The sequence below is a fragment of the Meriones unguiculatus genome, chromosome 12 (assembly GCF_030254825.1).
Source record: "Meriones unguiculatus strain TT.TT164.6M chromosome 12, Bangor_MerUng_6.1, whole genome shotgun sequence".
NCBI lineage: Eukaryota > Metazoa > Chordata > Mammalia > Rodentia > Muridae > Meriones > Meriones unguiculatus.
This window is the reverse complement of record NC_083360.1, coordinates 86,729,054-86,741,557: the sequence shown is the minus strand read 5'-3', so window position 1 is coordinate 86,741,557 and position 12,504 is coordinate 86,729,054. Positions and strand designations below refer to the sequence as shown.

The 12,504-nt window shown below is 40.9% G+C and overlaps 1 protein-coding gene across 3 annotated transcripts in view; it reads left to right on the top strand.

Moving 5' to 3' along the window:
- Positions 1-12,504, top strand: part of Zfyve9 (zinc finger FYVE-type containing 9) — a 119,170-nt gene that overhangs the window by 38,593 nt on the left and 68,073 nt on the right. For 2 of the 3 annotated variants that reach the window (XM_021660983.2, XM_021660977.2), the window contains exons 2-3: positions 4,204-4,293; positions 8,102-8,207. In XM_021660983.2, the coding sequence (XP_021516658.1) occupies positions 8,138-8,207 (70 nt within the window). In that variant the 5' untranslated portion in view covers positions 4,204-4,293; positions 8,102-8,137. The remainder of the gene's footprint in view (positions 1-4,203; positions 4,294-8,101; positions 8,208-12,504) is intronic. The other variant, XM_060366099.1, reaches the window with a different exon arrangement.

Genomic DNA, 12,504 nt, shown 5'->3' with positions numbered 1-12,504 from the left:
CATTTGCCTGCTTCTGCCTCCATGAGTGCTTAAAAGCTTTAATCCCTCCCTGAGGGATTAAAAACGTGAGCCACCACACCCAACTTAAATTTTCAAGTGTGCTGTTAAAGTTGAAACCATGGTTTTGGAGTTTTCTTTTAAAGATTGACTTATTGATTATGTATGCAATGTTCTGTCTGTGTGTACACCTGCAAGCCAGAAGAGGGTACTAGATCTCATTATAGATGGTTGTGAGCTACCATGTAGTTGCTGGGAATTGAACTCAGGACCTCTGGTAGAGCAGCCAGTGCTCTTAACCGCTGAGCCATCTCTCCAGCTCCTTGTGGTTCCATTTTTATTATGCTATTAAAATATATCTGTTAAGACTTTTTGGAATTTAAGGCAACTCACAGGAACTAATGAGAAAAGGGGGGAAATTTTTATTAGGATGCTGCTATCCCATAGATCTTAGAGATTCCAGTTTTAGCTGTATCTTCCAGATTAGGGTACAGGGTCAATATACACTCTCTTCTTACTGAGAAGACTTACTTATACTCACTTATGCTATAATTAATTCATGTTAGATCAGGAGCTCATGCCGTGCTAATAGATGGATAGACTTTACTTGAGTGTGGCATTTATTTGGAATTAAAATGTGTAGGCTGGAGTAGTTACTGCCCATGTGCAAGACCTTTTGTTTGATCTCCTGGGTCATGGGGTGGGGGAATGTATGTCTGGGGCGGAGATAGGTAATTTAGCTAGGATGCTGTCTAAAAAGTCAAGGTATGGAATTGAACTAATGTGCTGATAATAATTATGGTTCAGTCACGAGCATTTAATGTATGACTTTGTGTTAGGATTCTCTAGAGAAACAGAGCCAGTAAAGAGGATAAGAAGAAACATAGCCAGTCAGTAGATTGTGGACATATAACTTCATAATGCATGTAAATGTATGTATATGTGTGTATATACAGTGGACAGAGGACAGTGTGGTTTACACAGCCCAGCAGAAATGCTAATTTTTGAAAGCATGCTCACAGACACAAACAATCTTTAATCAGCGTCCGAGGCTCAAATGCCATGTAAAATTAGCATCCCTAGGATGCTGTATGTCAGTGCTTTCTGACTCCCTGCCATATGCATGTAAATTTATTTAAATGGTCTAGGGTTGTGTTACTCTATACATGAGAATTAAACATTTTTTTCTTTTAATACTGATCTCAAATCTGTGGCAGTACCAGGGATTTCGCCGTCTGCATATATTTGATACAACTTTTTGATAAACCACATTTTCTAATGTTTGTTAGGCTGTTCTTTCTTTTGCTTAGTATGTGCTAGTTGGAAGCAGTGGCGGCTGTGGACTGAGAATCTGATGGTTGTGAATGGTGCCGGGTGATAGCCTAGAAGTTGAAGCCCTGTGAGATCGTGGGCCTGCAACAATGTCAGCTTCCCAGATTCTGCTCCCTCAGTGCATTTGAACCTGATCTACGGGAACAAAGCTCTTCTCAGAGATTATCTCATTTTCCCCTGGTGCTGTGATTGAGAGTGTTGATAGCCCCAAGTGTGTCACTTTAGGATCAAGTTTAGCCTTTTCTGAAAGTTGAACAGTAAGGTTGTTCTTTCTGTTTCATTGTTCTGGCTTGAATTTAAGCCTGAGATCCTAATGGATTATTAATTGTATGAACGACCAATCGTTGGTTGGTTTCATGGTTCAAATTACACTCTTTCTGTTCTAAATATTTCACTTAAGTTACTTTTTTACTAAATAATAATTTGCTAAATAATAGCTACCATCTATTATTGAGCACTACACGTGCAGTTCCTTTCATTGAGTAAAATTCTTCATTGTTAAAAATACACTACTATAACCAGGTGTGGTGGTGCATGCCATTAATCCCAGTGCTTAGGAGGCCTCTGTGAGGCCAGCCCGGTCTACAGAGTGAGTCCAGGACAGCCAGGGAAACCATGTCTCAAAACACAAACAAACAAATTAAAAAAATACGAATACACTATTACATACCTGGGCAGTGCTGGCACACGCCTTTAATTCCAGTAGCTAGGGGTCAGATCTCTGAGTTTGAGGCCAGCTTGGTCTACACAGCCAGTTCCAGGACAGCCAGGGCTACACAGAGAAACCCACCCTGTCTCAAAAAAAGTGTGCATGTGCGTGTGCGTGTTACAAACTTCAGTTTCCATAGATAGTATGAAGAAGTTCAGTGACTGGGTCAGAACAACACCGGCTGTTAACTAGCAGAGGGTGATTTGAAGACTGATTGGCTGGGCTTTCACGGCAGGGATCCTTGCGCCGTGCCCCACTGGCTGGCCACCAGAGTGTCACATAGCTTAATCATCCAGCTTGTGGGTGACCTGTTAGTGACGGCTGATTAAAAGTTCCAGTTCTGTTCCCGCCAGATATACTGCTGTGTTCCTATTCTTGAATCATACTTTGTATTTTTCAAAGCAGTAAAATTAATGCAGAATTTCCGGAGATGAGTGATTGTGGATAGAAAGCACAATGCCTGATTAAATGTGATTTAAGCTTCAATGTGCAAACCTTTACACTGGGACTCATAAGCTTTGCAATTGTGCTTTGATTTTAGCAGTTATTGCACAACTCTTGAGATCTTTTATGTTGGAAATTTCCAAGATGAAAGTGCTTTGAAAGGGAATCTTTCCGTTTGTTCCACAGATAGGTAGTGAGTATGTACTCTGTGCCATAAATGGTGTCATCTGCCACAGTTGTGAAAAGGTATAGCAGTTCCTATCCAGAAAAACCTTGGGAGTCTGGAAGGGAAGATAAATGGTTAAGTAGAATCATGACCAGAACGATAAATATTGTAATCATTGTAAAAACACAGGAGAAAGGATAGCACCTATTCCAGACCGAGGCCTAAATGGTAACATGTGAAGGCATTCATTCATTCATTCATGGCAGGGTTTGAATTCAAGGATTGTTGTTAAAAATATTTGATTGTTACTTAGATATAATTTATATAACATAAAATTAACTCCTTTAAAATGTACATTCTGTGTATAATTTTTTTTCTGTGAATAGTTTATATCTTCGATATATTCAGTGTAGGTTGACCATCAGTATTATCCAGTCCCAGAACATTTTGTCACATCCTCATTAGTACCTATTAACACTCACCTCCTGAGCCAGGTGTTACTTCAAGGCCAGCTTTGTCCACGAGTGAGTCCAGGACAGCCAGAGCTTCACAGAGAAACCCTGTCTCAAAAACAAAAACAAACAAAACAGTCACTTCCAGGCTAGAGAGATGGTTCAGGGACCAAGGTTCAATTCCCAGCACCCAGTTCACAACCATCTGTAACTCCAGTTGCCAGAGAACAGATGCCTTCTAGCCTTTAGAGGCACAGCATTCACACAGTGCACATATGTGCCTACGGCAATCACTTACATGCATAAAATTAAATCTAAAAGTAGGTTGACATAAGAGAAATAGTCACTTCCCCTTTTCTCCTCTCACCAATCTTGTTTGTTTTTTGGAGTTTTTTTATTTGTTTGGTTTTCGAGATAGGTTTTTCTCCGTGTGGCTGTCCTGGAGTTTGCTCTTTAGACCAGGCTGGCCTCTAACTCACAGAGATTTGCCTGGATCTTCCTCCAGAGTGCTGGGACTAAAGGTGTGTGCTACCGCAGTCTGGTTGGGTTTCTTGTCTTTATGATTTGCCCATAATGAACCTTTCATGCTGATACAACCACACAAACACTGTGGCTGGATTTTTCCACTTATAATGTTTTCTTTTATTATTATAATTTTTTGAAGTGGTGTGTTGCTCAGGCCTGTACTACACTCAAACTCATGATCCTTTTGTCTCGGCTCTCCAGTTTCTGGGGTTAGAGGAGTATACCAATGGGTTCCATTCCCAGGGTCCTGTGAGGTAGCGCTTTCCTGTAATCCCAGCACTTGGGAGGTGGAGGCAGGAAGATCAGGAGTTGAAGGTCACACTGCAGTGAGCTTACAGAGCAGTTCTTAACTTTTTCCTGACACTTTTAGTTTTTGCCTTCTTTAGTAAAATGTATGTGTGGCTGCCTTCCATGCTGAGCAGGTTTTTTAATAGGAAGATGTAATTTTAATTTATTGTTGACACTTATTAACTTTTATTTGTCTGGCTTTAGCAAGTTTATGTGATGAAAATGAGATTTGATGAAAATTCGGGCTTATTGTTTTAGCAAATGTAATGAGCACTCTGGTTTTTCTGTAGGATCAATGAGGACATTCCGGGTCATCAGCACTGGCTAGCAGCGCAGCAGGCACCATGAGCAAGCACAGAGAAGGTTGCTCAAGGGGACAGGTACAGAAACTGTTGTCTTATTCTCTGTAACACTGAACTTGAGAGAAGGACTTATGCCTGTGAATGCAGGTCGGTGGACATCTGCTGCTTGCCTCATTACCAGCACTGCTTGTTAAACCAATAGCACAGCTTTCCAAAATGGTTTTACTTTAGGTTCAGAGCGAGACAGTATTAATTAATTTGAGATAGTCTGCGCAGTCCACGCCAGCCTGGAGTTCACTATGTAGTTAAAGTTCACTTCAGACTTGTGATCCCCTTGCCTCTTTTTTCAAAGCACTGGAATGACAGGCTCAATCTAGAAGAGGGTGTTGGATCCCTGGAGTAGGTAATTGTGAGCCTACCGACAAGGTTTCTGGGAACTATATTTAAATCCTCTTTAAGAGCAGCACTCACTTAGCTACTGAGCCATTTCCCCAGCTCTGGTTTTTTTTCTGTTTTTGTTTTAATAATTATTAAAGTAAGCTGGACATGGTAGCACAGGCCTGTAATCCCAGCACTCAGCACTCAGGGAGGTAGAGACAGGCGGATCTCTGTAAATTCAGTACTAACCTGGTCTACAAAGCAAGTCCAGGACAGCCAAGGCTACACAGAAAAACCTTATCTCGAAAAAAAAAAAAAAAAAAAAAGAAGAAGGAAAGAAACAGGAAAAAAATTACTAAAGTATGTCACGATACTAATTTTTCCACTAGTGCTGGCTACTTCCTTTTATAATAAACATTGATTATAGAAAGCTAACTGTTAACATTGATCATAGAAAGCTAATTTTAGCAGGAAAAGGAACATGGATTTGATCAATGGTGTCAGAAAAGAATAGTGGTATATCTACCTATGTTTCTTAGTCATTAGGCAAGAGCATAATTCAGTTAGGAAATCTGGGGGGGGGGTACAGAATCAGAAGTATAGATGTGATTACATTATACACACACACACACACACACACACACACACTCGCACACACACATTATTTTATCTTTTGGTTTTTCAAGACAGGGTTTCTCTGTGTAGCCATGACTGTCCTAGACCAGGCTGGCCCCAGACTCACAAAGATCCACCTGCCTCTGCCTCACAAGTACTGGAATTAAAGGTGTGTGCTACCACCGCTCAGCATTTTATTTATAAGATTAGCTGTAATTTCCAGTAGAAAGAGAAGTATTGGAATCTTACAGAGTCTTTGATTTTTCCTAACTGGGAGTCTTAGCTTCCTTCCCCATACGTATTATTTATGATTATTTAGGAGGTATAGAATGTCAGAAAGTCATGGTAGTGAGACGGTTTTGGAAACGGATCATGCGTTCGTCCCTTGCTGCCCAGCATAGCTGTGACTAAGTTCACAAAAGAAGTGTAAGCAGAGATGACCTGTGCTGTGGAGCCACATTTAGAGATTGTGCCCCTCAGCTTTTATCTTTCACTTTTTGCTGTCTCCCAGTTTTGATGAAGTGGTTAAAGCACTATACCCTCAGTCGGTGCTCCTCATGGAGAAACCTCCAGGTAGATGTCTTTCCTGAGCTGTTATTTGTCTAAGCTAATGTAACAAGTTGTTTACCTCAGCCAACACTTTCTTGTCAAGTCATTTTCTGGTGTTGATCTTTGTTCTTCTTGAAGACAGGCATCTTGAATAGCAGTTTCCTAATACACAGTGAAGGAACAAGAGGGAGGACGCATTCCTCCGGATGGCCTACAAATGTGGAAGATCTGACGTTAATTGTTATGAAACAAAAAGTTATCAAGAGTTTGGAATGTATGAAGCCCTGAATTTAACTCCAGCCATTATATAAAACCAGGCATGGTGGTCCATACCCATCATTTCATCACTTGGGAGATGGATGCAGGAGGACCTTTTGTTTTCACCTTGAAAATATATTTGGACTATTTTATGTAACTATTTTATGTTCTACCCTGATAATACACCATCATCTTATTCTTGCATCCATTTCTTCTTTGGCTTCATAGCAGCTGGTGCGTTTCTCTGTTGGTGCTAGCCACCATATCTTAAGTTTCAGGTTAGCTTATGCATCTCCCCTGTGAGACCTGGGGCTTCTTTATGTGAGAGGCATCATCTTATTTGTCTCTATAACCCAGTGACTAGGACCGCAGTTGGTACCTAGTAGATGCTCAATGATACTTGATGCGTGAGGTTACACATGTTCACTGTGGCACAAAAAGAAAGTGCCAAGCAGACATAAAGCAGCAGTCACACCAGTGCTTTAGGGAGGGTTCAAGGCCGAAAGTCTGCAGAATTTCTGAAGCTCTCTGGTCAGTAGAGACTCTATAGATAAGACAAAAAGTTCCTCATTAAAAGAATGTGGGTCAGGCGGTGGTGGAACACACTGCCTCCTGCCAGGCAGAGGCAGGAGGATCTCTGAGTTTGAGGACAGCCTGGTCTACAGAGTGAGACCAAGACAACCAAGACTACACAGAGAAACCCTGTCTCGAAAAACAAAACAAAGACTCCCCAAAGTAATTATAGTCCTTTCCTCTATGGAATACATATGCAATTTGCATAAAATGGACAATTTTATAAGGAGGCTAGTTAAGAATCCTGAAAGTAAACCATGACTTTTACAGTAAGAAGACCCCCTCACCCCCACAACTTCAGGAAACTGCAGCTGTGTCTTTGAAAATGAAACCAGGGTCTCAAGACCACAGTTCTCAGAGACAACAGGGATACTGCACCGTGGGGAAGGCAGGGATTAAAGGGTTAGTAAATATTCAGACTAACACTGACTTATTGTACATCTGCTGTGTGTGAGGCGGTATAGTCAGGCCTTAATTATTAATCCTAACAGAAAAAGCATTTTTATAGTTTCCTACTATAGTGTTACTTGGCACTCTGTTAAATTGTTGATGTCTTGTCTGTATGCTTTTAGGTAAACAGTAAGGGAAGTTAAAAATTATATTTAAAATGAGAGATTTGAAAGATTTCTCAGTCATTCTTAAAATTAAAACTGATGTCCCTTCCCATACTTGAACTTTCTTATCACTGTCATCTAACAAAAGCTCCGAACACTTCCTTTCCTAGTAAAAATGTGACGTTAGCTGGGAGTGGTGGCACACATCTGTATCCCAGCACTCTGGGAGGTGGAGGCAGGCGGCTCGCTGTGAGTTGAAGGCCAGCCTGGTCTAGGACAGCCAGAGCTACAGAGAGAAACCCTGTCTCAGAAGAAAAAAAGAAAGAAAGAGGAAGGAAGGAAGGAAGGAAGGAAGGAAGGAAGGAAGGAAGGAAGGAAGAAGAGAAGGAAAGAAATGTAACTTTCTCCTAATCAAAATGATTCCTCCCCAACACTGGGGTTTCTGTCTTTTGAAGTATAAGCTAGTAAATAAGTCTACCTTCTGTGTTTATTGTTTACCATCGCTCAGGCTCTGTGGAGGAATGCCCCAGGACCATTGCAGGCTTCAGAGTCCGTGGAGTACTTACAAAGAACTTGTTCATGTCATCCTGTATTCTGTAAACCATTGCTAGACTACTAAAATAGAGTGCTAAAGAAATAGCTATTAAACTCATTTAAAGGAAAAATGACTAGAAAGATGTTTGTGTGTGTTTGGTACATATGCAGTTTTTTTTCCTGAATATTTTCCATCCATCATTGGTTTAATCTGCAGGCATAGAACTTACTGCGGTTTGGTAATTGTTAGCTTAGAGGTTTCAAGACTTGAAATTCTTCATATTGTTTATCATTGTCCAAATGGATTTGTTAGAGATTTCTTCCTTTTATACTTAAGATCCCTAAATTAAGTTTGTATGATTCAAAGTGTAACTCAACTTTTTTTTTTCTTTCTTTCTTTTTATTTTTTCTTTTGTACATTTTAGGTTTAAAGAAGTCCCTTCAGCAGTGTTTCCTCACTGATGGAGAATTACTTCCAAGCAGAAGCTTACAACCTGGACAAGGTATTAGATGAATTTGAACAAAATGAAGGTAAGGATTTACATTGGGAAATCTGTTTGGACTTATGATATAGGAACTGTGAGAATAACAGTTCTTAAAAGAAATCAAGGGGTTGGAAAGATGGGTTAGCAGTTAAGAGCACTTGCAGTGAGAATTTTGGTTTCTTTAAAAAACACAGAAATAAGCACATGCCTTTAATCCCAGCACTCGGGAGGCAGGAGGATCTGTGAGTTTGAGGCCAGCCTGGTCTACAGAGTCCAGGACAGCCAGGGCTACACGCTCAGAAATGTCATGGGAATATATTTTCATTTTAACCCCAGGTGTGGGGATATGAGGCTGCTTCACAGCGGGTGACTGTGACCTGCCTTGCCTTCTAGCAGAGGTGTGGTTATGCCAGCTGCATAGTTTCCACTAGGGTGTGATATTTGGAGTCTGGGAACTTTTCAGAGGATATGTAAGTGCCAGAGCCCTGATGGGCAGACTGCTGGTGGGTGGCTGGTTGCTTGTTTGCAGTTTGTTAAGTAGTTGTGTACAGAGAAGAACAACAAGAAGAAATTAGACATCCCTACTGAGAAGATCAGATTTGCCCCAAGGAGCCCGATGCCCCAAACCACCAGGAAGTAGTCTCAATATCCTCTTTTCTCTCCTGTCCGGTGCTAGGGGGTTGAAAGGGAAGAAGAAAAGGAGTGGAGAAGGGTGGAAGGAGAAAAAACCCGTAAGGTAGCAAACTCCAGTTATAAGCACTGGCTGCTCTTACAGGGGACACAGGTTCAATTCCTAGCACCCTTGTGGTGGCTCACAACTCTCTCTAACACCAGTTCCAGGGAATCTAATGCCCTTCTTTGGCCTCCACAGGCACCAGGCATGCAAGTGGTATGTAGAGATGCATGCAGGCAAAACACCCATACACATAAAAGACAATGAAATAAATCTCAAAAAATTAAACAAAACAGGTATGATGATGTAATGACAATACTATACAGTCTATTTAAAGGGAGAAATAACATTCTTAGCATTTTGTGCCAGGTGCATATTTTGAACTTAATATTTAAGACAGTTCTATGAAGTTACTTTCATGTTTCTTGTTACTTTATTTACTTATTTAAAAGCAAATGGCCAGGCCTGTAGTCTTAGTACTTGGGAGCCAGAGGCAGGAGGATCATCACAAATTCAAGGTTAGCCTGATTTATATAGTGAATTCCAGGTCAGCTAGGGCTACATAAATAAAATGTATATGCCTTTCCCCCATCCCCCTCCAAAAAAACCTTCCCAGTTATGATGCATTCCTCTAATTCCAGCACTTGATTGGTGGAAGGAGATGGGAGACCAGGAGTTCAAGGCCAGTCTAGGTTGGATAGTGAATGTGAGGCCAGTATAGGCTACATGAGACTTGTCAACAGGATCACACACACACACACACACACACAAAATCACAAATTGACTACACTAGGTAATTAACATGTCTAGGTAGTAGATAAAACATAGCCATTCCTATTTCAATAATATTATTAAACTTTCTTGTAAGAAATATATTTCTTTTGTATATTAACCATCCTCCCCTTTAGTTTTTTTCAAGACAGGGTTTCTCTGTGTAGTCTTGGCTATCTAGGTACTTGACCGGTAAACCAGGCTGGCCTTGAACTCAGAGATCTGCCTGCCTCTGCTTCCTGAGTGTTGGGGTTAAATCCAGGCCTCATGCATGCTACATAAGCACTCTGCCACTGAGCCACATGCCTGTCCCTAAGCCTCTTTTTAGACAGTCTAAGGTTCTGCGGCTGTCCCTGTCTCCTTGTGTTGCTTCTTCCTACTGTTCCTAGGCTGGTTAGTTTCTTGGCCCAAGCTGATCTGCTGTTCTCTTAAATCTTTGTTTTTCTTGTTTTTAAACTCTATTGTATTGTATTTGTATAAGACTCTACCTTCCTTCAGCCCTAGGTAGGAGAGAGAAGGTTAGTGGGGAGAGGGGGCACAGACCCCTTTACTTCTCCCAGCTGTTTAGGCTCAGTGAGTTCTTCGGGGATATACCAATCTCCATCAACAGCAAACACAGCAAGCAGGCTCCTCCAAGCTGCTGTGTTGAAATGTTTCTCTCATCTCGCCTAAGTCACCACACCAAGCCACAAAGCCACCACACTGCCACACCTCAAGTCTCTGGTCCCTCCAAACTGCCACCCTTCTTTTTCTGGGCTCTGTATTTATATCCTCAGAGTCCTGGACCACACCCCTCTCCATGCTGCAGGAGGCAGGCCTTTACCAGCTGCAGAGACCACGCCCTGCATAAGGTAGTTATCAGCTGTGGACAAACTAAGCCCAAACTAAAATCCCAAACTCGGGATTAAAACAAAAACACATTTACATAACATAACTGAGTTTTTAAAATAACTTCCACCACAAATCTTACATTTGGTGCTGTGCATTTCCTGATTTCTCTACTTTCAAATCCTTTAGTTTTAATAAAATGCTTGTGATCTAGTCCATTTTCTCCTTTTAATGAACTTGGGCTCACTTATCCCATTTTAGAATTTATTTTGTATTCTTACATAATAATTTTTGAATATGTACACAGATTAGCTATTCATGTACATTGTATCTTATTTTTCAACTAGATTATCTACTTTGTAGGCACATAAAGTATTAATATTAATGCTAAACAAACCAAATGCTTTTATTTATATTTCTTTTTTAATATTTAAAATTTTTAATTTATATTTCTTTTGCGTATTTATCACTAGGCACTGTGCAGTGTGGGCCTTACACTGATGCAGGGAAATAGTCTCTGGCTTCAGAGATTACTCAGTGGGTAAAAGAGAAGGCCAATAAGCTGTTGCATTGCGGAGAGTAAAATCCTGAACAGAGTCGGTGAGGGCATTGAAGACAGACGTTAACGTTCGAACTGCCTAATTTCAGTTCCCTGGTTATCATTTACTGAAGGGGAAGAAGAAAAGGCACTAAGTGTATTCATTTTTATTTCTTCAGCTTATTTAGAGATACAAAATAGCACCATAACTTGATAATAACTTAGCTATCATAGTTATGAAAGAAACAAATGATAGATGAAATTATGTTTATTGATATACTAGGAATTGATTTAATACATAAATACTGTTTTCTCAATTGTCTTTAGATAAGAATATAAATATGAGCTTAATTAGTAACATTATTACCAGCACAATTTCACATGCTGTATCAGACTTTTAAAAAACCTTATGTGAAAATTTAAATACATACAGATTATACTGGACATTGTGGCACATGCCTTTAATTCCAGGCACTTGGGAGGCAGAGGCAGGTAGATTTCTGTGAGTTTGAGAACAGCCTGGTCTACAGAGTGAGTTCCAGGACAGCCAGGGCTACACAGAGAAAATCTGTCTAAAACAAAACAAATTAAGGAGAACAGTCTAATCAACTTAGTGTGCCATAACCCACTGTCAGCAGTAATTAATACACTGCCGTTTTATTTAATTGATACTTTTATCTGCACCTGTTTCGTTTTTAAAGTTTTTGTTTTTTTGTTGTGTGTGTGTGTGTTTGCAAATAACTGTTCTTGCCTGTGTGGGTGCTTATGGAGGCCAGAGGTCAACATTGTATCCTTCCTCAGTGGTGCTCCCTCTATCAGAGTTGCTCTTCTCAGCTAGATCCCTTATCAGTGATCCCTTTGGGACCTGCTTATCTCTGCTCCCCACAGCACGGGGGTTCCAGTTGTACGCCCCACCCCCCAGTTTGTGCCTCAGTCTTGTGTGAATGCTGGAACTTAAACTCAAGTCTTCCTGCTTGCACAGCTGCTTCTTTATTTACTGAGCCGTCTCTCCACACTTCTTTTTCAAATGGAGTCTTTTCTATCGCCCAGGTTAGGCCCAAACTCAGGCACCTTGCGCTTGTGATCCCCACCTCCCTGCCTTCACCCTCCGAGGGCTGTGGGTGTTCAGCAGCTCAGTAGACGCAATGCTGGGTGTTGTGCTGAGGGCCTAGCGCAGGCCAGGGACTCCGAAAACTGAGGAAAGCTCTTTACAGATAAACTCTATAGTCACTAAAATGCCTAATTTAATTACATACAGTTAGGGTTTTTTTTTTTTCATTTGTCTGTTTTTGTTCTACTTTGAGACAGGGTCTCGCTCTGTTTCCCATTTGACTTGAACTCATTGATTCGGTTATCCTCTCGCTCCAGGCTCCAAGCAGGTAGAGCTACAGGGCTGACTGCACAGGTTAGGAAATGGAGCTAGCCATGTAATCCACATCCCAGTCATGACGCAGCTAAGACAGCATGTAGTCTTTTAGAAAATCACTAGTCCTCACTCCTATCTGTGACTTGTCTTCTGCACAGACAGTCCAA